Source organism: Pogoniulus pusillus, chromosome 25 (assembly GCF_015220805.1).
Source record: "Pogoniulus pusillus isolate bPogPus1 chromosome 25, bPogPus1.pri, whole genome shotgun sequence".
Classification (NCBI taxonomy): domain Eukaryota; kingdom Metazoa; phylum Chordata; class Aves; order Piciformes; family Lybiidae; genus Pogoniulus; species Pogoniulus pusillus.
In genome coordinates this window covers 17,675,352-17,701,560 of record NC_087288.1, presented here as the reverse complement: position 1 = coordinate 17,701,560, position 26,209 = coordinate 17,675,352, and the positions used below count along the sequence as shown (strand labels likewise).

At 42.9% G+C, this 26,209-nt stretch overlaps 1 protein-coding gene across 1 annotated transcript; it reads left to right on the top strand.

The window, feature by feature from the left end:
• LBR (lamin B receptor) lies at positions 1–21,416 on the top strand. Its single transcript, XM_064164591.1, has 14 exons — positions 1–89; positions 5,296–5,476; positions 6,773–6,967; positions 7,465–7,548; positions 8,342–8,519; positions 9,645–9,841; positions 10,957–11,011; positions 12,769–12,963; positions 14,681–14,784; positions 15,192–15,317; positions 15,412–15,580; positions 16,701–16,781; positions 16,895–17,017; positions 18,966–21,416. Exons 2-14 carry the CDS (start codon positions 5,312–5,314, stop codon positions 19,124–19,126), a joined length of 1,833 nt encoding a protein of 610 aa, XP_064020661.1. The 5' UTR covers positions 1–89; positions 5,296–5,311; the 3' UTR covers positions 19,127–21,416.
• Positions 21,417–26,209: the final 4,793 nt, after the last annotated feature.

Below are 26,209 nucleotides of genomic sequence, written 5' to 3'. Positions count from 1 at the left end.
TCCCCTTAACGCGGAGTGCCGCGCTCGGGCCCGGTTCCCGCCGCTCCACGGAAGCGCCTCCTGCCCGGCCCGGTGTGGGCGGGCGCCAGGTAAGGGAATGGCGGACCGGGGCAGGCGCAGACCGGGACACACCCCCCTTCGCGGCCTTCCCGCGGGGAAGTGCTCTGGCCAATAGTCGCCTCCGCCTCTCTCCGTCCCCCTCTCCTCCATGCTCGGGCATCGAATCGGGCGGCAGACCCGTTCAGGCCACTCTCTCCCGGTGGCGGACGAACGGTGCTCCTTAACATCGCAGGGACTGTTTGCTTGAGCCGTGGGGTGGGGGTGGAGCTGCACCTGCAGCTGCGCAGCCTTGTTTTGTTCGAGACGCCGTCGGTTACCTCCGCAGCGTTACCGAGGCGCTGGGCCCGGCGCGGCGAAAGGCCGCGGCCACTCCGTGAACGAGTGGTAGGAGCGGTGCGGAGGGGCGGCCTGGCCCGGCACGGCTCCTCCCTTCCCCCCCGGCAAAGGCCCCGCGCCAGGACTGGGCCAGGAGTGCGGTCGGGGCGGGGCCGCTTTAGGGGCCGGAGGGGCCGGAGGGGCCGGGCCTTCCCGGGCACGTGGGGCCTTGCCTGTCAACACTCGGCCTTCTGCGGGGCCTTGCCCTTCTCTCGGCCCTTCGCGGGCAGTTCAGCTTCCCTCCGCTTTCACTGCTTGGAGTGAAATGCCTTTAAAAGAGATTATTAGGTTGCTTTCACACATATAATTAGTTGGGTTTGTTTTTAGCTGCGGAGCTAATTTGGCTGTTTAGTCATAGAATCATAGGATCAATCAGGTTGGAAGAGACCTCCAAGATTGTCCAGTCCAACCTAGCACCCAGCCCTAGCCAGGCAACCAGACCATGGCACCGAGTGCCTCAGCCAGGCTTTGCTTGAAGACCTCCAGGGACGGTGCCTCCACTACCTCCCTGGGCAGCCCATTCCAATGCCAATCACTCTCTCTGCCAACAACTTCCTCCTAACATCCAGCCTACACTTTCCCCAGCACAACTTGAGACTGTGTCCCTTTGTTCTATTGCTGCTTGCCTGGGAAAAGAGACCAACCCCACCTGGCTACAGTGTCCCTTCAGGTAGTTGTAGACAGCAATGAGGTCTGTCCTGAGCCTCCTCTTCTGCAGGCTGCACACCCCCAGCTCCCTCAGCCTCTCCTCATAGGCTTTGTGCTCCAGGCCCCTCACCAGCTTTGTTGCCCTTCTCTGGACACCATCCAGCACCTCAACATCTCTCTTGAATTGAGGAGCCCAGAACTGGACACAGTACTCAAGGTGTGGCCTGAGCAGTGCTGAGTACAGGGGCAGAATAACCTCCCTTGTCCTACTGGCTACACTGCTCCTGATCCAGGCCAAGCTGCCATTGGCTCTCTTGGCTACCTGGGCACACTGCTGCCTCATCTTCAGCCTACTATCGACCAGCACCCCCAGGTCCCTTTCCTCTTGGCTGCTTTCCAGCCACTCAGTCCCCAGCCTGTAGTGCTGCTTGGGGTTGTTGTGGCCAAAGTGCAGAACCCTGCACTTGGCCTTGTTAAATCTCATCTAACCTAGAGCAGTGTTAGGTGCCTCCACTAGTGTGGAGGTAAAGAACTAGAAATGTGGGATGAATAAGCTTCAACAAGTTCTACATAGCTCGGTTTCTTTGGTGAATTCAGTAGTTACTTTCTGTGTATCAGCCTTGACTGGCAACGCTTTCTTTATTTTCTTGCATTTCTTGTTTACTTTAACTTCGCTCTCTCGGTCCTCTCACACCATATATACCAGTGGTGAGATGTCAGAATCATTAAGTAGAATAACTGGGTGCATATGAACTTTTCTCCCCCAAGAGGGAAAACTTTGTTTAGTCGTTGATTTCTGTATTTTAAAAGATTGTACATCCAACTTATGGTCCTGTGTTAGGATCTTCTAATGAGCTCAGGTTAGCAGTCTTTCTCATTTTCTTGACAGTGAAATATCTTTCCATACCTAAAAAGAGTCATTAAGAAGGACCAGAAATAGATGTATGGGGCAATACTATTAGCTGCCATGTTTCTTCTTTTAATTGTTTTGTTCTTGGTTGAGTCAACAGTCATTTTTCTTCCCAACCAAATTTTAAGCTCCAGGGAATTTTGTATTAATTGTCTTGGCTTGGTATAAAATACAAAACGTGTATGAACCATGACTTTGTAGTCTGGGTTCCCAAAGGAAAAATCACAGTGCTGCAGAAACTCCAAATTTCATCCTGTAAGTGAACAAAACTTGCTATCTGTACAGTGTAGGGTCACTGAATGAAACAACTATATTTTGAAGGGGCTCAAATATAATTTTTGATATCCTGAAAATGATTGGCAGTGTGTATGAAGCATGAAAGAAGTGTGAATTAAAGATGCAGTTTATAAACTGCATTATTTTACTAGAAAGACTTCCTTCCTTTATTTTTCTTGATGCCAGTAGTGGCTTCTATCTGAACAGATGAAGCAGCTTTCAAAAGTTATAGCTTTCTGAAGTGGCATATATGGAATGAGGATTGAAAACCTTTCTCCCAGAAACCACAAGGATGTAGAAAAAGCTGATAGTATTTGATAGGGTAAGAAGTAATGTTTACTTTTTAATATCTGGTCTCATTATAGTGACTTAATATATAAGGAAATAATGGAAAAGTCAGTCCATTAAGATTGTTCATTACTTTTGAATCATGGAATAGTATTTTTCACTTGCTTAAGTTTATTTACTCTTCTGAAATTTCATATAGTTGATAGCTACCTCAGGCTGAACCACATAACACTGATTTAGCTTCAGGTCTTTGAACAAGGTTTTCCAACTTTTTAAAATTAACCTTGGCTCCTTTTTAGAACAAGATTGGAGAAGGGGAAGGGCTTTTCTTTGACCTGTCTTTGTATTCGTGTGTAAAAATGCTAGGTTTTGAAGTTTGTCAGGGATCTATTCTATTACCAATATGAAGTTATATTTAAATTTTGAAGCTGTTGTTATTTAAATTATGAAACGTTTTGCGTGCCCTTAGCAACAGTTTGGTGAAAAATAATTTGCCTTTTCCAAAAAAGGACTTGAACTGCAAAGGTTATGTTTTTCACAGCTTTGTCCTAGGATCTGGCAGCTTTGTTCTGGTCAAGTCTGAGTTTACAGATGATGCCTGAGGTGTTCCAGGTCAAGAGAAGAAACAGTTGCCTGGAGTGTAGGAAGTGTGACAGCAAAAAAGAAATGAAGTCTTAGATGAGATCTGTCACATCTGGTGACAACTCTAACTGGACTGATGGAGGGCCAGTGTTTAGACTATTTATGGAAGAGGATGAAGAAGCTGAGGCTGGGAGAAGAGCAGTAGTAGCTGTGGATCTCTTAAAGAATTGGGGTTTTGGTTAAAAAATGGACAAGGAGATGAATGGAGTTTGAGATCAGATCTTGAGCCCAGAAGTGGTGAAGAGGACTGGAACTACTCTGGTGAACAAGGGGAGTAAGGAGAGAATGGGGGAGACTTTGAAATAGTAATATGGGAAGTATTTCAAAGCCTTGTAAGAAACAAGGCTGTGAGGTTAAACGGAAGGGGATAAAACAGCTGGAGAAGTGGGAATTCAGAAGAACGAGAAAGAAAAGAGTAGAAGACAGATGAGCTGAAGTGCATGTGCCTACAAGCACAGACTAGAACTGATAATTTTTCTGACTGGCAAGTATCAGTGAAATCAAATGGCAAACCTCTCCTTTTTCACTCTTTCAATTATTGTACAACAAAGGAGGTAGCCAGATAAACATTTCTGTTCTGGAGCAATTAGGAATATTAGCAGTGAAGTGTGCATAAGGGAGTTTTGCCAAGTCCTTCTTGGGCTTGGAGAGCTGCACAGGTGTAAATCCAGCAGCAACAGCTTCAGGAAATGCCAGAATTAAAGTTGATTAAAAACCCTCACTAAGGCCTATTCTGCAATGTTCTGTGGAAGTCTCTGATTGCATATTAACAGAGTTTTGGGGCTTTTTTCCAAATAATCTTAACTTTTCACTGCAGATCAGTTAATGGGTAACAAAACTATCCAGTTAAATACCTAGTTTCACCTCATTTTGTGTGGCTTCATCTTATTTATAGCTTAAAGTGCTTTGAAACAAAAACATTTCCTGATTGGTTTGTTCTCCCTTCTCCCAAGTTCCTGTGTTCACCACACAAATGGTACTATTACAGAAGTTAGTGTATGTTTTTACCTTAGATTTTAAGATGCCCTCACTTTTTATGTTTAGACTTGAGTCAGAGAAGTTCAGGTAAAAATGTCTTCTGCTGTGGATACCTATTTTCAGAAAACAATGACCTAATACTTTGCAAGAGTTACACAGGACTTCACATTGAAAAAGATAGCTTCCTTTAAGCTGCAGTTGTGGTTTTCCTAGCACCCTGCTATGGTGGACTAAGGATGATAGTCACTTAAACCATGTTTTGCTAAAATCAAATAGAAGCCTTAGGCACAAATGAGGAGAGAATTTAGTTTTTCAGAATATTATGCAATTGCAGTGATGCTGTATTTTGTTTTCCTGTAGGCCCCTGCAAAAAGCATTCCATGCCTTGTGCTAAATAGGTGGAAAAGAGAAAATATTCAACCCAGACAGGAGCCTAAATTGTGACATTTCCAAACTGAGGAGTGTTTTGCATAATAAATTGAAGGAAGTAGGTGATGTAGCTATGTGTATTGCATAGATTTGGTATGGTTTATTTTGAAATAATCACTTCCATATTTTTGTGTAGAACCACAGGAAGAGAGGGTAGAAGGGCACTTAGATACCATCTAATTCACTTTTTTTCCTCTAGATAAGCTTTCATTATGTAATTTTGGTCAAACATGAGCTTTGCCTGGTTTTCATAGTATCATAGTATCATCAGGGTTGGAAGAGACCTCACAGATCATCGAGTCCAACCCTTTACCACAGAGCTCAAGGCTAGACCATGGCACCAAGTGCCATGTTTTGATGATCTCTTGATGGAGATAGTTTATCATAGATGAATGCTGGTTTAGCTGCACTATTAATACATTTGATATTTTGTAATCATGTCTAACTTCAGTCTTTGCTGTACATTAAACCTTTTTTCCCTGTCTGCTGTTAATTTGGAGAATCTATCATTGCTTTTTTTCTTACAAGGCAGCTTTTGCTTATGTAAGGTGAAGAATTGTTTGCTTGAAGATTTACTTGTTCCAGCCTAAATGATATGTCAAGAATCTTGTTCCAGCCTAAATGATATGACAAGAATAGGGGAAAATTTAAGCCTAATGTTTAAATGTATGTACTGATTTATTTTCTAGGGATTCCTTTGGGAAAATGCCGAGCCGGAAGTTTGCTGATGGCGAGGTGGTGATGGGCCGTTGGCCAGGAAGTGTCCTGTACTATGAAGTACAAGTGTCTAGTTATGATGATGTTGCTCATCTTTATACTGTTAAGTACAAAGATGGGACTGAACTTGCATTGAAAGAAAGTGACATAAGGGTGAGTACATGTTTGTATAATGATTGTTTCTAATGAAATATTATCTTGATTTTGTGATGTGGATAAAACTTCAAGTTGGGTAATGGTCTTGCAAGTCTTTAACTGCATTGTCAGTGAATTGGTGCTAAGTAATACCTCTCCTCTACCTGACATAGAATCATAGAATCAACCAGGTTGGAAGAGACCTCCAAGGTCATCCAGTCCAACCTAGCACCCAGTCCTAGCCAATCAACCAGACCATGGCACCAACTGCCTCACCCAGGCATTTCTTGAACACCTCCAGGGACGGTGCCTCCACCACCTCCCTGGGCAGCCCATTCCAAGGCCAATCACTCTCTCTGCCAACAACTTCCTCCTAACATCCAGCCTATAATTCCCCCGGCACAACTTGAGACTGTGTCCCCTTGTTCTGTTGCTGCTTGCCTGGGAGAAGAGGCCACCCCCCACCTGGCTACAATGTCCCTTCAGGTAGCTGTAGACAGCAATGACATCTCAAGTGAAAGTTCAGAATGCCAACCCTATTTTTAAAAGAAGCATGATTTTTTTTTCTTTTAGGTGGAAAAAGCAGTGATACATTTGGGGAAAGACAGGTTTGATCATGCAGGAACTTCATGGCATGATTGCTCCTGAGAAAATAGTTCTGGGTATCTTACAAATCTAGTAGTTGGGGGCTATTAGTGCTAATTCAACTTTTTTCCATTTCTAAATAAGAAGTTTTGAAAATAAGTGCAAGCATGCAGTTAAGTGTTACTGTAATTGTAAATAACACATACCCTTTAAGCATCCACTTAAAATATCTGTGAATAGCTTCTACTGTTTGAGATCCCCAAAGTTTTCTTAAGGTATTCTGCTCTATTTGTGACAACTGGGGACTATGGGAAAAAGGATCATGTGTTTATGAGCACATCTCATCCTCTTTAGATTTCTTTACTATTTCATTTTCTGTTCCTAATAAAGGCTTTAAAAACTTTGCATACAAGTTTTATTTTAATTTAAGATGTGATAGTGCATGAGACAAAGCCATTCAAATGTTGGCTGTGGTTGATTTTTTTTAAGGCCTGTTTTGAAACCTGCACTTGTTCAAAGCTAACTTATGTGTCTTTGTGAGCTGTAGTTTGGCTTTTTGGTGGCAGTGTACATGCCCTGTAACTCAATTTTCTTCTGGGACAAAACATTTTTGCCTTGAGGTAGACAGACATAGTCCCTGCTTTATGGCTTTCTAACTTGTCATTTTGTGCTTGCAATTTGTTGTCCTTTCAAACCTCAAGATAAGATTTTGCTTTCTTTTTCTTGTAGTCACTCTCATCATTCAAGCACAGGAAAAGCCAGTCCTCCTCGAGTTCTCCTTCCAGAAGAAGTAGTAGCAGATCTCGATCTCGATCTAGATCTCCTGGTCGGGCAGCAAGAGGCAGACGCCGTTCTTCTTCCCAAAGCAGAGAACATAAAGAAGATAAGAAGAAAACTGTTCAGGAAACCAGCTTAGTTCCACTGGTAGTACTTTGTTTGTTTGCTCTTTGTGTGGGTTGCTGAATTTTTATAAAACCAAATTTTTGCTAATTACAGAAGATGTGCTGTATGCATACTGGGCTTATTACTGTGAAAATAGCTGTCGTTTATGTTCCCTAAACAACATAATTAGCTGCAAAAGTGTATCTCAGAAATACCTTTTTTTCTTTGAGAGAAAGCTTTCTGACTTCTGAGGAAATTATTGAAATTTAAACATAACTTTTAAGGTTCAGTTTAATGGTGCCATGAAGTTCTCAGAATTCAAACACAAATACTTCCATATTTTAGTATTGAAGCAATTGTTAGCCATATGCTTCTGCTTGTGAAATAAGGCAAAGGAAGTTAGCTGACTTTTAATATGTATTGGTCACTACATGGCAGGTATTAGAATTTGATGTAAAATGAGTTCTGTTTTTGTTAAAATAGAAATGGAAAACATGAAGCTTCTGTGGGAAAATTGCTAAAACTCTTTTTTTAATCAGAAACCAAGTGAGAATAACACCAGAAGCTACAACGGTGAACCTGAGAGTAATGAAAGAAATGACACATCCTTCATATCATTGGAAGTAAGAATATTTGCTCTAAGTTTTATGTTGCATTTGTTTTGTAAACCCCTAGAAAAGAGCAATGCAGTCATAGAATCAACCAGGTTGGAAGAGACTTCCAAGATCATTCAGGCCAACCTAGCACCCAGCCCTAGCCAGTCAACTACACCATGGCACTAAGTGCCTCATCCAGGCTTTGCTTGAACACCTCCAGGGATGGCGACTCCACCACTTCCCTGGGCAGCCCATTCCAATGCCAGTCACTCTCTCTGTGAAGAACTTCCTCCTAACATCCAGCCTATGCCTCCCCTAGTCATCAAGGAGAAATAGAATGCAACGTAAAACCTAGGTTAAATAAGTTGTTTGTTCTGTAAGCTAAAATCAGGGGAGAGGAACATGAAGTTATCAGAAGGGAAGAGTGCCAGAGCTGTGTAACGTTCTTTTTTCTTGTCTGTTTTTTGCCATCATGCCCTCACTGGTTGCTTGTGGTCATTCTTATGCTTTTACAATGTGAATGTTTGGCCATAGAAAGGGAATGTGTTACTATTTTAAAGTTAAATCTGTTCCTTAGTGGTGATTGTTAGCCAATACATAAAGAGGAGAAGAGTGGGAGTGGATTGTCTGTACTGTCATCATGGCCTAAGTGTGAAACTGGCTTTACCAGTCTCTCCATATAAATGCATAAATTTAAACACTGCATAGAAGTAGAGCAGGTTATATATTGGTGTTTTATACTGAATAATATTTGCCTAAACCCACAACATTGGTGTATAAGAAAATGAAATCACTGGTTATTTTTTTCCTTCATTTACAGCAAAAGTTCAAACCAGACCTGGATATAGAGCGAGTGCTTGAACAATACAGCTTGCGTCCCAGAAAAGAGGAGAAGAAAAGAGAAGAGATATATTCAGAGAAAAAGATTTTTGAGACTATAAAAACAATTGAGAAAGCACCATCAAAAACCAAGGAGCTGGAGTTTGGAGGAAGAATTGGTATGTATGCAAATTGTCTTTACAGTTGAAAATCAATACCTTTATGGGGTTTTTTTTAGTTCTTGACCACGCTGTCACATCAAGAACCGGGTTTATGGTTTCCAGACCCTGACTGTAGAATCCATACTCAGATGATAGTGTTCCACATAGTCTGTAGTGGTGTTGGTGACAGTCCAAGAACAGTTGTTACACTTTGTTCCCTTGTGAAATAAAGGGAAGACTCAAGATCTTCATTTTAGCAGTGAGATTCCAATATTTCCAAATAAAAGTTAAGAAGTAGTTAAAATGTTTACATTTTTTTACAACTCTGTACTTCAAAGTAGGTAACAAAGTATTCTTTAAGTGTTTGTGGGGTTTTAGGGGTTCTCTTGGTGAGGTTTGTTCATTTCAACTTTTTTTGGTCGTTTTTTTTTTGAACAAGGGATGCAGAGGATGTGATCCTTCCCTTTGGGAGTAAAAAGTCTTTGTCACATGTAACTGAGGGATTGCTACTCTTTGACTTCAAGAATAGATAATGACAAGGTCATCTTGATAACCAAAGTTAATATTGAGCTTTATTAGTAGAATCAAAACTAGTTGTTTTATTTTCTACTGTGTCCAGTTCTGGGCCCCTCAATTCAAGAAAGTTGTTGAGGTGCTGGAACATGTCCAGAGAAGGGCAACAAAACTGGTGAGGGGCCTGGAGCACAAATCCTATGAGGAGAGGTTGAGGGAGCTGGGCCTGTTTAGACTGGAGAAGAGGAGGCTCAGGGGTGATCTTATTACTGTCTACAACTACCTGAAGGGGCATTGTAGCCAGGTGGGGGGTGGCCTCTTCTCCCAGGCAACCAGCAAGAGAACAAGGGGACACAGTCTCAAGTTGTGCCTGGGTAGGTATAGGCTGGATATTAGGAAGAAGTTCTTCACAGAGAGAGTGATTTCCCATTGGAATGGGCTGCCCAGGGAGGTGGTGGAGGCACCGTCCCTGGGGGTCTTCAAGCAAAGCCTGGCTGAGGCACTTAGTGCCATGGTCTAGTTGATTGGTTAGGGCTGGGTGCTAGGTTGGACTGGATGATGTTGGAGGTCTCTTCCAACCTGGTTGATTCTATGATTTATCTTATGTTGTTGCATGATGTTTTTTTACAGGCACCTTCATGATGATATTTTTCCTGCCTGCTACTGTATTCTACTTGCTTTTGGTGTGCAAACAAGATGACCCCAGTATTCTGAACTTCCCTCCTCCTCTCCCAGCGCTTGAAAGTCTTTGGGAAACTAGAGTGTTTGGTGTGTTTCTTCTGTGGTTTGCTCTTCAAGCTCTCTTTTACTTACTGCCAATTGGAAAGGTAAGCTGTCCCGGAGCCATTGGGTCTTCATGAGTATCTTGTGTGTTAACCTGACAGGTAGCTTATGTTCTTAATTCAGTGAGTATGAAAGCAAATGAATTAATTTTCCATACTGAGCTGAAATGTGGCTACTGCAGGTTTCTTTAAGGTTGAAATACTGCAGTTTCTTAAGAATATCATGGCTCTGCACTTCAGAGCCTTGGAGTAGAAGAGGCAGAAGGCACAATACAGAACTTCAAATTGACACACAGATAAAATTTGCTTGGTACTTGAAATTCTTCTAGAATTCCAGCTTGTAAATTGGTGATCTGTTTGATAGTTTCTTACTGATACACAGTGTTTTGGAATGCAGTCTTCATTTATGGGGTGCAGTAACATTTTCTAGCTGTATTGGGCAAATGGTCTGTTGCACTCCATTTTGTGACCTGAGGGACGCTGGCAAATAATGAAAGAATAAATAGATTGATCAGTTGTGGTGTTCTGTTATTGTACAGTGATTGGAGATTGTTCAGTTGTGGTGTTCTGTTATTGTACAGTGATTGGAGATTGTTCAGTTGTGGTGTTCTGTTGCTACACAATGACTGGCGATTGTTCGGCTGTGGTGTTCTGTTGCTACACAATGATTGGAGATTGTTCAGTTGTGGTGTTCTGTTATTGTACAGTGATTGGAGATTGTTCAGTTGTGGTGTTCTGTTGCTACACAATGACTGGCGATTGTTCGGCTGTGGTGTTCTGTTGCTACACAATGATTGGAGATTGTTCAGTTGTGGTGTTCTGTTATTGTACAGTGATTGGAGATTGTTCAGTTGTGGTGTTCTGTTATTGTACAGTGATTGGAGATTGTTCAGTTGTGGTGTTCTGTTATTGTACAGTGATTGGAGCTGTTGTTTTCTTGAGACTAGTTAGGAAGAGACTTATTTAAAAAAAAGAAATTCTACTTTTTTTCACTTGATACCCAACTTGTGCTTTTGAGGTCAATGCATGATCTTCAGATTGGAATGCATGTAGCTTATTACCCCAATTGAATGACTTTTGTAGCAGAGATGTGTTTCACTTCTCTCTCCTGTCAGTGCTCCCAGAAAGCACCTTGTTGAATACACTGGTTTTCTTCTCAGGTTGTAGAAGGTTTGCCGCTTTCAAGTGGAAAGAAGCTGCAGTACCGGATAAATGGTAAGCATCTTGCAGTTGCTTGCTCTGGACCTCTAGCTGATCTGCAGGGCTCAGTACTGCAAGATACAAACAATAGAAGATACACTCCCTGATCAAGCTAGGAATCTGTTGCAAATCTTTCATGAAATAGGATGAGCCTTTACTTAGAAGAAGATGAGAGATTGACTGCTCCAGGATGAAAACATTACACTGTACAGGGCTTCTGGTCTGCATCCCGTTGTGACTGGTGACTCCTTTCATACAGCTTAGTAATGCTCAGTGTCTCATACAGCTTCGTAATGCTCATTTAATAAAGACACTTGCTCTGGTGGAAATGTTCAGGAGGAATCTAAGAGATCCCATGTGTCTAGATCCTCTTAGATGCCTCTGATTTACAGACTAATAAGAACTGAATCTTAATTGATTAAAGATATTCTTGCCTGGCAAAGAACAGTTCTGATTCCTTATTCAGATCTGATTTAACTTCCTATGAATAAGGCCAATTCTTGTCTAGGTTTAGAGTATGGTTTAATGCACATATTACAGCAGTGCTGCTTTCAGGCTTAAATAGAAAAGCATGCTTTGACTTGCAGGTGTTCCAGAGCAGCTGTGTGGAGGACGCTGTCTGGTGGTAGCAAAACCCAAATGTTCTATAGGCTTTTGTAGTCTAGGAAGATGTATCATTTAAAAGTCTGGAATAGAGCTGTAAATCATGGAAGCAGAGCAAACTGCAACCGGTGGAAGTGAGCTCACATTGAGACTGCTTCAGAACGTTTTTGGTTTTGGTCGTGTGTCCTCAGTAGGGCCACAGTCCTGCAGTGGATTTTTGTTTGTTGTTTGGTTTGGGTTTTTTTGCTGAGGTTCCCCCCTGCCCCATATTCCAATGAAGGACAAAAATAAGCTACCTGATTTGCTTGTTTTAAAAAGAGGAGGTTGAGAGTGGCATGGGCAGAGCAGTTATATTCTTGGTGTTTCAAAGGCCAATTCTCAAAGTTTTCCATCTGAACTTTGGGAAACCTTTTTTTCTACTGAATGTGACTGAGCATTGACACGGGTTGCCCAGAGAACTTGTGGCATCTCCATTTTTGAAGGTACTCAAAAGCCATGTGGGTATGGTGCTGAGCAGCCAGCTCCACATGGGACTGCTTGAGCAGGAGGGTTGGCCTGGGTGAGCTCTTAAGCTCCTTTCTAATCTCAACCATTGTTACCCTGGGAATAGGTTCATAGAAGAAGGTACTTAAGAACTGTGTAGAGCTTCCTGCTTACATTTCCTTCCGTTCTGTGTGATTTATGTAATCTCAAAATACAAAAGGCATCAGTTCCAGTTTTGATAGTTAATAATTGCCACTAAACGTATCAAGGTATATAAGAACATAACTATTCTCCTCTTCATTTTAAGTGAGCTGTCCCACAGATAAGATTTTGTGACTTGCTATCTTTAGCCAGTAGCAGTGTCAGTATCATTTTTCCACTGAAATCTGAATCCTGTTATAAAAAATGTAGGAACATTTGGGGTGTTCCTGCCTCCTGTTCTTCTAATGGGGAGAACAGGGGATTTGAGGGTGTAGATACAATGTCTTTGGTGTGTTGCTGTGCCCTAGAAGTTGGAACCTCAAGAGCATGGGATGTGTAGGACCTCATTGGAATGTAGAAAAACCATGGAAGAAGTAAGAATGCAGAAAAGCTGGACTGGAAGGGTTCTGCTAATATATATGTATATATGTATTTTTGTCTTTGTTATTATTTTGGCTAACATGTTTTTCTTCTATATCCTTCAGGGTTTTATGCTTTTATCTTTACTGCTGCAATAATTGGAACTTTATTATACTTTCAACTTGAGCTTCATTACTTGTATGATCACTTCATGCAGTTTGCAGTGTCAGCTGCAGTATTTTCTATGGGGTTGAGCATTTTTCTCTATATTCGGTCTCTGAAAGCACCTGAGGAAGAATTAGCACCAAGTGGAAATTCTGGTGAGTAACATTTTGGATAATTTTGCAATTGTCTGCTGCAGGTTTGTGCCTTTTTTTCCTTTTAAATGAGTTAAAGGTTTGGTTTGGGTCTGATTATTTTAATACTGTGATTTCTACTTTCTACCACTGTAGCCCTATAAGGAGAGGCTGAGGGAGCTGGGGGTATTTAGCCTAGAGAAGAGGAGGCTCAGGGCTGATCTCATTGATGTCTACAACTACCTGAAGGGAGGCTGTAGCCAGGTGGGGTTGGTCTCTTTTCCCAGGCAAGCAGCAACAGAAGAAGGGGACACAGTCTCAAGTTGTGCCGGGGGAGGTCTAGACTGGATGTTAGGAGGAAGTTGTTGGCAGAGAGAGTGATTGGATTGGAATGGGCTGCCCAGGGAGGTGGTGGAGTCACTGTCTCTGGAAGTGTCCAAGCAAAGCTTGGCTGAGGCACTTAGTGCCATGGTCTGGTTGATTGGCTAGGGCTGGGTGCTAGGTTGGACTGGATGATCTTAGAGGTCACTTCCAAGCTGGTTGATTCTATGAAATTCATGTTTCAAGTTAAATGTCAGTTTCTTTTGTTTACACTCAAACTGTAAGATGCTTAAAATGTTAAGTGGATAACCTTGAATAGCTCATGCAAAAATACCTTGGTTGGTCTGGCCCTTAGCATTCAGAGCACAGTTCCTTCTGTTTCTAGCATTTGTGCAAGAGGTTTGCCTAGCTTGCTTCATAGTGCTCCTCCTAGTGGGCCTTTTCCTGAAACAGCTGGGAATGGAAAGAAAAACTGAAAAATTTATTTCCTAGTTGTTTATTTTGCTGTGCAGTTCTAAATCTAGTTGGCTGAACTGAGTTTTCAGAAGAAACTTTGATTCAGTCATGAGACTGCCTGCCTATGAAGTATCAGTTATATGCATCTGATTTCTGTAGGACAAAGTTGATCAACATTAAGTATTAAACAATCTGCTCTTAAAAGTTACCATAGTGTGACTAAGAAAGAGTTCATGAACAGAACATGTAGTTTGTTAAAAATGAAGTGTTCAGATATCCTCAGTTCTTCTATCAGTGCAGCATCTATGGGTGTCAAGTAATGTAGAATCATAGAACTGCTTCAGTTGGAAAAGACCTCTAAGATCATCAAGTCCAACCATCAACCCAACACCACCATTAACCACGTCCTAAAGTGCCATGTCCACACATTTCTTGAGCATGTAGGAAATGATCAGTTTCTTCTGAACTTCAGAGTTCTAGTCTCTCTGAGTGACACAGGAGCGTGCTGCAAAGTGTTTGCTACTTGCTTACTCAGTGCAGGGTATCTTGGAAGTCAAGGTGTTAGATTTTCCTTCGTATAGATCTCTTTTGATGGGCACAGCTAAAGCAATTCTTGCTTCCAGAGAAGAGCAGTGAAGTAGGAGGAAAAGCAGAATTAGTTAATATACCATAAGATCATGTTCATGGAAACTGTGATGCAAGCAACAGGATAAGGCTGAAAATAAAGGAGGAGCAAGTGTCAAGAAGCCTACAGTACCTTCTAAGGTGTTTGGTCCTCCTAATTAAAATATTAGTCTCTTGAAACATAAACCATGTGGCTTTTGCTTTGTGTTTTGATAATCTACAGGCTAAGTTTTATTTATGGTGAGAGAACTTCAGTAGAAAGTACAAACTGCTTGATGGAGAGCAGTGCAGTGCAGGTAAAAGGAGAGTATGGCTAACAAAAACTGTGGTTTATCTGCAGGGTATTTGGTTTATGATTTTTTTATTGGACATGAATTAAACCCTCGTATTGGCAGTTTTGACCTCAAATACTTCTGTGAGTTGCGTCCAGGATTAATTGGCTGGGTAAGTCAGTAATCTGAGTTATTTTCTTCAAATATTTCACAACTGGATTTTTTTTATACACACATATATATATACACACACATTTAAATATGGTGTTAAGGGTATAGCATGTATTTATAAACAGGAAAAAAGTACTTTGCTGTTTCATGTTGCCAGATTCATAATAATAGTTTTTATTCACTGTAGGAAAATGATTGCATTTGAGCTTCTTTGCTTTGTGAGAAATTAACCCCCTTCTGAAAAGATTCATCTATTGAGGTTATGCAGCTTCAGAAACTTACTTAGTTGCAAAGTGTAGCTTGAGAAGTAGGTTATTTGTTTAAACTTAGAGACTGGTCAAATTTTCATGTAGTGTACTAGAAAAGACCACTTTCTTTTACAAGAATATATTTATTTTTCTGATTTAGGTTGTTATAAACCTGGCAATGCTTCTGGCTGAGATGAAGATACACAATTTAAGTATGCCATCACTGGCAATGATACTTGTGAATAGCTTCCAGCTTCTCTACGTGGTGGATGCTCTTTGGAATGAGGTAAATACCAATCATATTTACTGTTGCCATTTCTAATTACAATGTTAAGCAAATGAAGCTTTGTAAATTCTGAATCCTTCCTTCTTGTACCTAGGAAGCTGTTTTAACTACAATGGATATTACTCATGATGGATTTGGATTCATGCTGGCATTTGGAGATCTGGTGTGGGTTCCCTTTGTCTACAGTCTTCAGGCCTTCTATTTAGTTGGTCATCCTACCACAATTTCGTGGCCTGCTGCTGTTGCAATTACTATTCTGAACTGTAAGTTAGAGTGAATGTTATCTTTACTGGCAGGAATAATGTAGTACTGATTTTATTTCTTTGAGTTCTAAAGTGGAGTTTGAACTAAGATTCAGTGGTGCTGTTTTCTATATTGCCACAGCTGGTGCAAGCATGATTGTGGCTGTTTAATACAAATACAAACTGTCACTTTATTAAGTCAAGGATAAATGAGACCCTGGACATCTAATCATCATGTTGAGAGGGGCAGATTCTGGAGTTGCTGAAGTGATTGAATGCATGTTCAGTGCAGTGTAGCAAGTCAGTCTGAGTGACTGCAAGTGACTTGGGCGGTGTCAGTAGCTTGTTGGCTATGGTTTGCTGAACCTAGAGAGTTGTTGTTTAACAGTTTGCATCTCTCCCCCTAAGAGAAAACTTTTGGTAGACATGACAAAGACTTTAAACACATGAGAAGAATGTGTAGGTGTACAACTTAGTATGTGCAATTCTGAGAAACACAACTTGTATTAGTTTTTCAGTTGTTCTTTTTTAAAACACCTATATTTGGGGTGTGTTGTGCTTGTGTTCTTTTTTTCAGTGCAGCCCTGAAAAAAGCAGATGTAAGCTGACTTGTGAAAGTGATGGGGGAAGTTAATTCCAAAACCTGATAAAACTTTATTATCTGGTTCTTTAGTAATGTGAACTTGTAAATAGCTGATCAGTTTGTGGAATGGGCACTGTAGCAAAATGCTAAACTGCTGTTCATCAGATCGTTGATGGTCACACTCAGAGGTCTTTTCCAACAGAAACAATTCTATGATTCTAATAGAACTGTAGTTCTACAAACTGCAGCACATCAGCTTTGCTGAATTTCAGGCCTAATGTCACCTATGTAAACTGCAAGTCAGATTGAAATGTAAAAGTAGATGTGAAAATCTGCTCTAGTATCTTAAAAACTAATAAGTAACAGCATGTAAGTTGCTTGTTAAAAGCTCTGATAGCTGGAGCGTATCAGTTACGTCTCTGAGGAAGAGACTTTGCTGCCCATGAGTAGCAGGGAGCATGTGAAAGTTTGTTGTTCTTGTTTTTTATTGAATTGGTTTGGGTGTTTTGTGAAGGAAAGAACACTTGAAGATGCAAGTTAAATCCTGCTTTTTTTCAGGTATTGGCTATTACATATTCCGTAGTGCAAACTCTCAGAAAAACAATTTCCGAAGGAATCCAGCAGATCCCAAGTTGGCCTGTAAGTGCAATTTTCTTCTTGTTTTCAGTTTCTTCAACTGCTGTGCAATGTCTCTTTGTGCTCTTTAAAGGCACGTTTTGGTTGTTGTAATGACTACAACACTCTATTCACAGATCTGAAATTTATACCCACTGCAACTGGAAAAGGGCTTCTGGTCACGGGCTGGTGGGGTTTTGTTCGTCATCCAAATTACCTTGGTGACATCATCATGGCTCTGGCATGGTCTCTACCCTGTGGTAAGTTCCTGAAACTGAAGTGTGTTCTATCAAAAATCTAATCTCCTCAGAGCCTTCTCTTTTCCAGACTGAACAACCCTAATTCTCTCAGCTTCCAGCCCTCTGATCATCTTTATGCATCTTTTCCGGACCTGCTCCAACAGGTCCATGTCCTCATGTTGAAGGGCCCACAGCACAATACAGTCCTCCAGGCAGGGTCTCACCAGGGTGGAGAAAAGGGGTAGTAGAATCACCTCCCTCAGCCTGCTGGCCACTCATAAAATCAGAGTGGTCTGGGTAGGAAAGGACCTCCACAGGTCATCTAGTCCAGCACCCATCTTTTGATGCAGAACAGGATGTGGTTGGCCTTCTGGGCTGCAAGTGCACATTGTTGGCTCTTGTCCAGCATTTCATCCATAAGTCTGTTCATTCTATTCTAAGCCAAGTAGTGTGCTCTGAGCCATGCCAGAGTTACCCTTTATGCCCAAAATAGAGTAAACCTTGTGGCTTTTATGGGGAAACTCAGTGCTACAGAGGTCTTAACTATTTCTCTGGTTTTGATAGATAAAGAATTTTAAATATATGCCAGCTTTTCATCAATCAAGACTAAAGTTGGTAGAGTTTGAGACTGAATTTTAAGAATTATTTTTGGGTGGAGGTTATGGGTCTTTGACTATGCATATAAACATCACACAGTTTTTTCACTCTTGGGTTGACTGTTTGATGCTTTACAATTAAAGCATAAGCTACCTTGAGGGGATTTGATAAATGTTTACAAGTATCTGAGGGCTGGACAGGATGGGGGGGACAGGCTCTGCTCACTGCTTCCTGGGGTAGGACAAGGAGCAATGGGTGTAAGTTGCAGCACAAGAGGATCCACCTCAACACAAGGAGGAACTTCTTTACTGTGAGGGTCACAGAGCACTGAAACAGGCTCCCCAGAGAGGTTGTGGGGTCTCCTTCTCTGGAGACTTTGAAGGCCTGTCTGGCTGTGTTCCTGTGTGATCTGTGTTAGATAGGATTGTCCTGCTCTGACAGGGGGGTTGGACTTGATGATCTCCTTGGGTCCCTTCCAACCCCTAACATTCTGTGGTACCTCAGTCCATCACAAGTATGTGTCACCAGATTAGTACACGTTGGGCTTGATGAGCTACGGAATAGATTCAGTGATCTCAAAGGTCTTCCAACCAAGATGATTAGACACTGGAATAGTCTCCCAAGGGAAGTAGAGGATTCCCCTACATCTGGGGACAGTTTTAAGACTCAACTTGACAGGGTCCTGGGCCATCTTATATCAGCAGTATGGTTATTGGACCAGATGATCCTCAGGGTGCCTTCTGGCATGCTGTTTGTGCCAGTTTGAGCCTAGCTAGACTGTTTTGGTGAGAAGAACTACATTACAGGCTGTGAAGGGAAAACAAGGCTGAAGTCTACCTCGCTCATAGGCTTGCTGAGATGTATAAAAATAAGAATCAAAACACAGATAACAGACTCAGCACTTCTGCTGGGGAACTGGCTGAGCTGCATTCCCTCTCTCTCTAGCCTCTCTGCCATCTCTGATTAACCCACTTTGCTTCCTAACCCACTGGCCAAACCTCCATTCTTCCTTGGGACTGGAGTAAGGTTGAGAGAGGTAGGGGGAAGGTGAAGGGGCAGTTGGAAGCCCCTTCTGGGCACTCACGTTTCTGGGAGGGCTGCTGTGTTTCTGTATTACCTTTTACCTTGTCTATTTCTGTCTATAACTGTATGTACTGTAAATATCTGCTTGTATATTGTGCTAAGCTGTAAATACAAAGCTTCATTCAATTTCCAGAGCTGGCTGAGTCTAGTCTGGCTGATTCCAAAGTGTGTGGGGCAGGGGAACACCTAAACCATCACACTGATTTCTCTGTCACCAATAAGTAACATTCCTTGATGAGAGGTTTTGTTTTTGCTGTATCTGAAGTAACTCTTTCACTTCATTCTGCAGGTTTTAGTCACATTTTACCCTATTTCTACGTGATATATTTCATCTGCTTGCTCGTTCATAGAGAAGCTCGTGATGAACATCACTGTAAGCAAAAGTATGGCTTGGCATGGGAAAAGTATTGCCAGCGTGTACCATACCGCATCTTCCCTTACATCTACTAGAGCACTCCAGATGCCTGATTTGCAAATTACTTCTAAAGTTAGTTTCTTTGCAAATAAAAATATACCTCTTACCTTTGCACTTGGTCTATTTGTTATTTAGGCTTTTCTTTTTAAAAGGAGAAAAAAAAAACCCAAACCAACAGCAACCAACCAACAAAAAAGTGACCAAACAGTGGAGTGCATCAGCAGGTATCTGCGGAGTCAACTTAAACATGAGTTATGTGAACTGACTGTGACTTTAATTTTGTTAAAATTGTGAATTTTAATATGTCTTGGAGCCCTAATACTTCAATTTTATCTAGAATCTTGAGTTTACATTGTTTCTTTTTACTGCATTTATTAAGCACTGTGATGTAAATTATGTTATTTTTCTAATACAATGAATACAGAAATTCCAGTTCAGTTTTTTTTTGGGGGGTATTGTACCATCTAACTTCAGATGTCTGACATACTTGCCTGAATTTGGAGTCTTTTTGGTCAGTGAAGCTAAAAACGAGAGAATTTGCCTGTGCTACTGGCAAAGTGCACTGCAGCCCCAGGCCGGGAGGTAGCAGCTCACCTGAGTGTCCCCCTTCTGGCTTTTTTTTTGGTTGGGGAGGCTCAGGTGGCCCCTCCTGCCCTGCACCTGCAAGAGAGACCAAGGGATGGGATCAGAAGGATCATCCCCTTGTTCTCAAAGCAGTTTCAGCACCAGTTGAGGGGACTCTGAGCTGCCATTTGGCAGTGCCCCTGACCATGAAGAGTTCAGACTCCTGAAGGTATATGATGCAAACACTGAGTTCAGCTGTGGGCAGAGCAGCGAACCCCAATCCTGCATCTGTCATTAAAGACAGGGTAACAAAAGGTGTAGTGGACTTGTATTTGACAGAAAGGAATCAAATGACCACAGCTGACTTCTTTGTAAAATACCTTATGTACCATAGCATTTCCCCACTGTGTATAATAAAGCCTTCACCTTTTTACTGTACAGTGTTTGGATTTGATAATGCCATAGCTTTTTTTTTTGTGTAGAAACAGGAGAAATCAGCAGATTCAATCCATTGCTTAAAAAAAAAAGTAACTTTAAAAAAAAAAAAAGTTAATTTGGATTAAGTTTTTTTTGTAAATTGATGTATTCATTCTGACAACAACTGAAGTGCTCCTTTAAATATTTGTATCGACTCACAAATTCAGGAGATGCTCTCCTCGATCCAAAGTTGAGTGTTTTAATTTGGCATTGCTACCTCATCTGTAGGTTTTGCCTTTTGTACTGTTGCAGATAGAGAAAAACAGCTATTTTTTTGCTATTGCTATTTAAAACCAACGTTGTGGGGTTGTTTTTTTTTTTACATGAGCCTGTGGTTAAACTCAACCACTTCCTAATATATTTTTGTACATACTTGACTTTTTTAACTGATGTATGTGTTGTAGTGGCTGTAGCTGCGTTGTCTAACTGGCTGTAAATCAGATGCCCTCGCAGTGTTTCCTTCCTAAGTAGGATAACTTTATGTTTTACTGAAATAACCTTGCATTAATAACCCAGCTCTTGTCACAGCTGAGAACTTTTCATATGCTTCACACATGAGGTTTTATAGCACAAAAAAAGAAAGGCTTCATATAGTGCAGGTGTCACTATTGACTGGCAGGAAGGTTCTTAATCAATCAGAATGTTGCTGTTTTTCATCAGTGAATGCAAGTTCTGTAAAAGTGTTGATGTAACTGAAATCCAGCAGGTGTTTTTTTTTAATGAGAGACCCCTCTATTTTGTACACAGGCATTTTTTAAACGAGAATTGTACATTTGAAGTGTATATAATGTAGCTTGATTGTGACAGTCTGCTCTAAAGGTCTGTTTGTTGGTGTTGTAAGGAAAAGTGCTTTAAGCCAAGTACTCGGAAGGAAATCGCAGTGCCTGTAACCAGACTGATTTGCTCCTGTGGTGTGGCAGGTTGAACTGGGATGCTTGTTTTCAATGGTTGCTCAAAGGATTAGTGCAGATTAGAGCAATCATTTTCAGTTTAAGAATTAACACCAATTTGCAGCTGGTGTTTTAAAATGTACTGAAGCGGAGGCGGATGGGACAGTTTTAGCTCCTCAGCCTTGTAAAACCAGGAGCTGCTCCTGCCATCCCAGTTCTCTCTGTTACCACACCAGGTCCTTGACATGTAAGTAGGAGCCCTTGTCTTTCACAAACGGATCTTGAGCAACGACCACCTCAGTTTATTTTTACACACTGAGTTTTATGTGAATTTGGTTTTGAAGTAATTGTTTTTAATGCGATCAGCAAAAATAAAGCTTCTGCTTAAACTCCAGTAGTTTGTTTGGTTTGTTTTCTTTCGTTCATGGTGGTGTCTGCAAAAAAACCCCAACCCATACTGATTTAATGAAGGATGCACATTTGCTGAAGTGCTTTTGGTGTCTGTAGTTGTGGGTTGACTGTTACAAGCTTGTGGATGGTGTTTCTTTTAACCTGTCTGGGAATCATAAGGAAAGGAGTCAGTTTAAAAGGACATCTCTGTTTCTCCCTTCTGCTTCTTACTCTGCCAACGTTTACAGATCCATCTTCAGCCTGAGTGCACCTTTGTTCTTTCAGTCAGCGCTGTCTGTGTCAGCTGCTTTGCATGCCTGAACTGAAGAAAGTCAGAGTGCTAAGAAGTGGGTGGCATGGCAGGGGAAGGAAAAGTGGGCTCAAAACCTCAGTGGACAGTAACTTCAATTACTAAGGGGAAAGCAATTACTGGAAAGGACGCTGGCTTCAGAAAAAGAAAGCAGTTGTCACTGAACATCTCTGACAATTGTCAGTCATGAAACTGGCACAGCAGGACACCTGCTCTTGTGACTGCCTTTGTCCTTGCATGCCTGGTGAACGGGTTGCTATTAAACAGTGGATTGGTGAGCCTGGAGGTGATGATTCCCTCTGTGGTAAGGGAGTGCGGTGAAGTGGGGAGGGCAGGGAGGGTCAATGCCTTGCTATGCGTACATGGCTAAGGGAACGGTAATGATCACTCGCCCCTAGAAAAGTTAACCTGCCACTGGAAACAAAAATCCTGGTGATACTACATTCAAAGTAGCCCTTCATTACAGGGAGTTTGGAACTAGATCTCTAATGTCCCCTCTAACCCAGACCATTCTGTGGTTCAACAAAACCTTACCAGAAGTGTAGTTATTACCTCTTGTAGAGTGAAAGCTGTTTCAGGGAGTAAAACGTCTCCACTGTGTGCACTGTCTGTGTAGAACTGAAAAACTCCACCTGTTTTCATAGTATCACAGTACCACAGTATCATCAGGGTTGGAAGAGACCTCACAGATCGAGTCCAACCCTTTACCACAGAGCTCAAGGCTAGACCATGGCACCAAGTGCCACGTCCAACCTTGCCTTAAAGTGCCCCAGGGCTGGCGACTCCACCACCTCCCCGGGCAGCCCATTCCAGTGTCCAATGACTCTCTCAGGGAAGAACTTTCTCCTCACCTCCAGCCTAAATTTCCCCTGGCACAGCCTGAGGCTGTGTCCTCTTGTTCTGGTGCTGGCCACCTGAGAGAAGAGAGCAACCTCCTCCTGGCCACAACCACCCCTCAGGTAGTTGTAGACAGCAATAAGGTCTCCCCTGAGCCTCCTCTTCTCCAGGCTAACCAATCCCAGCTCCCTCAGCCTCTCCTCGTAGGGCTGTGCTCAAGGCCTCTCCCCAGCCTCGTTGCCCTTCTCTGGACACGCTCAAGCATCTCAATGTCCCTCCTAAACTGGGGGGCCCAGAACTGAACACAGCACTCAAGGTGTGGTCTGACCAGTGCAGAGTACAGGGGCAGAATGACCTCCCTGCTCCTGCTGGCCACACCATTGCTGATGCAGGCCAGGATGCCACTGGCTCTCTTGGCCACCTGGGCACACTGCTGGCTCATGTTCAGGTGGGTATCAGTCAGTACCCCCAGATCCCTTTCTGTCTGGCTGCTCTCCAGCCACTCCCACCCCAGCCTGTATCTCTGCATGGGGTTGTTGTGGCCAAAGTGCAGCACCCAGCACTTGGAGCTATTGAACACCATCCCCTTGGACTCTGCCCATCTGTCCAGGCGGTCAAGGTCCCGCTGCAGAGCCCTTCTGCCCTCCAACCCAGCCACATCTGCCCCCAGCTTGGTGTCATCTGCACACTTGCTGATGACTGACTCCATGCCCTCATCCAGATCATCTATGAAGATGTTAAAGAGGATGGGGCCCAGCACAGATCCCTGAGGGACACCACTAGTGACAGCTGCCAGCTGGATGTGGCACCATTCACCACCACTCTCTGGGCTTGTCCCTCCAGCCAGTTCCTAACCCAGCACAGAGTGTTGCCATCCAAGCCATGGGCTGACAGCTTAGCCAGCAGTTTGCTGTGGGGGACAGTGTCAAAGGCCTTGCTGAAGTCCAGACAGACCACATCCACAGGCCTCCCCACATCCACCAAGCAGTCACCTGATCATAGAAGCAGATCAGGTTGAAGAGGCAGGATCTGCCCTTCCTAAACCCATGCTGGCTGGACCTGAGCCCTTTGCCATCCCTTAGGTGTGCTCTTATCACCCCCAAGCTAACCTGCTCCATCAGTTTCCCTGGCACTGAGGTCAGGCTGACAGGTCTATAGTTTCCAGGTTCCTCCATCCCACCCTTCTTGTGGATGGGGACCACATTGGCCATTTTCCAGTCTCCTGGGACCTCTCTGGTGAGCCAGGACTGCTGGAAATTTTCTGGCAGGGAAATTCCCCCAGATGAGGAGAAAATACTTTGACAGTGCTTTTCCATTGTTAGTGTTTCATCAGAGATCAGCACTAGGCTATTTTTCATTTAGAAGCTCTTTTAAAAGAGCAGGTCTGCCTTTTTGGAGAGGTATCAAAACGTAAGCAACACTGTTATGGAGGGCAGTGAGGAAAGTATTTTGTGCTCCATCACAGGAGTGGGGAAATCTTCTTGAAGGCTTAAAGTTGCCAATGAGGGTTGGTACTCCAGCCTGCTTTGGTTTTTTGTGTGTGGCTGTTAGTCACACCATCCACCCTTCTCTTCAGAAGCCCATCCAGCACGACTACAGCCAAATGTTTCAAGACACTTTCCTTTTATACCTTGAGGTAATTTGTCATCTGAATAGGTGTAGGAGATGACAAGATGCAGTTGTGGTCACAAGCAGGCAGGCTACAGCAAAATCTTTCTCTGACAGCACTTGGTGGAGCAGCTTGCTAGTCTCTTGTTCAGTGTCCAGTCTGCATGTTCCTGTTTCTGACCACTGTGCCTTACCCATGGAAGATTCCAGTTTTAAAACGTGGCCATTTGCTTCTGTGTTTGCCCTCTGCATAAGGGATTATAAGAGGGTAATTATTCAGCAGTGTGCCCAGGTGGCCAAGAGAGCCAGTGGCATCCTGGCCTGCATCAGGAATGGTGTGGCCAGCAGGAGCAGGGAGGTCATTCTGCCCCTGTACTCTGCACTGCTTAGACCACACCTTGAGTCATGTGTTCAGTTCTGGGCCCCCCAGTTTAGGAGGGACATTGAGATGCTTGAGCGTGTCCAGAGAAGGGCAACGAGGCTGGGGAGAGGCCTTGAGCACAGCCCTACGAGGAGAGGCTGAGGGAGCTGGGATTGGTTAGCCTGGAGAAGAGGAGGCTCAGGGGAGACCTCATTGCTGTCTACAACTACCTGAGGGGTAGTTGTGGCCAGGAGGAGGTTGCTCTCTTCTCTCAGGTGGCCAGCACCAGAACAAGAGGACACAGCCTCAGGCTGTGCCAGGGGAGATTTAGGCTGGAGGTGAAGAGAAAGTTCTTCCCTGAGAGAGTCATTGGACACTGGAATGGGCTGCCTGGGGAGGTGGTGGAGTCGCCGTCCCTGGAGCTGTTCAAGGCAGGACTGGACGTGGCACTTGGTGCCATGGTCTGGCCTTGAGCTCTGTGGTAAAGGGTTGGACTTGATGGTCTATGAGGTCTCTTCCAACCCTGATGATACTGTGATACTGTGATACTGTGTGATACTGTGATACTGTGATACCTCGCAGATCCTTAGGAACAGAAGTGGAAATTAATGAGTGGAGAGAGCAAGAAAAAAAGGAGGAGTTCAACTCAGAGTCACATTAACATTCAGATAGTTTGCTTTTTGGCACCAGAGTTTCAGAAGAGCTCCATGCTGGAGCTATTAATAGAAAAACCTTTTCTGCTGGGAAGATAAACGATGCTCATTGCAAAGTTGTTGGGGGGGGGGTGGAAGCTTTAATGAACCAAAGCAGAACTATTCCACAGGGTTTTTTTTTTCCTACTTATGGTTTCATAATCTTGTCAAGAGCCCTCTGAAAGCAAACTGATCCTGCAGACAAAAGACAGCCTCCGGCATCCTGCGGCAAGTGCTCTGCGTGTTCGTAGCTGCTTATCACAGCCTTCAGGGGATGGAGCTTTGCCAGATTCTGAAGTCCCAAAGTCCCACCAAAATAAAAGAGAGCTGAAAGTCTCAGCAGTGGGTAGGATAGCCTCTGCTCAAGTGCAAACCAGAGAATGGGCTGGATGAGGCACTTAGTGCCGGGGTTGAGTTGACTGGATAGGGCTGGGTGCTAGGTTGGACCTGGACGTGTTCCTGTGTGACCTACTCTAGGTAATCCTGCATGGGGGTTGGACTGGTGTCGTGGAGGGGATTTCTCTATTCCTTCCCTCTTAGGGGGAGGTGAGAAATTCATTTGAGGAGGTTTTGATTTTTTATAAACTTATGTATTAAAATTAATATTTACAAATTTACACCACCCCCAGCCACTATGAAATCCAGGTTCTTATGCAAGGTTATGAAAGTAGCTTTGGGATATATATATTTACAGGGATTGATTATTAAGTGGAAATATCAAATTATTAACAATTATTGACAGAGAGAAATATTTCTTAGGCTTAATGCCTCTTAACAACCCTAGTGTTTGCCCAGCAAGGGCTGAAACTGTGTGTGCTCTTTAGATAGAGACAACTTATATTACAAAGGTATTAAAGCTTATTTAGGTGTGATGCTCTTGAGTATTAATCATTATCACCCTTCCCCGGGATTCTGCCTCCGTGTGCCTCAGTCTCTGGGGACTTGATGGAGCTGGAGATTTGTCCTGGCTTGCAAGGGGAATTGATAAG

What these genes read in the sequence shown, in the direction of transcription:
- LBR (XM_064164591.1), top strand. Translation starts at nt 5,312, where the DNA reads ATGCCGAGCCGGAAGTTTGCTGATGGCGAGGTGGTGATGGGCCGTTGG. An exon ending in TGGATGCTCTTTGGAATGAG is followed by an intron (nt 15,318 to 15,411) that starts GTAAATACCAAT and finishes TCTTGTACCTAG; the next exon opens with GAAGCTGTTTTAACTACAAT. An exon ending in GGCATGGTCTCTACCCTGTG is followed by an intron (nt 17,018 to 18,965) that starts GTAAGTTCCTGA and finishes TTCATTCTGCAG; the next exon opens with GTTTTAGTCACATTTTACCC.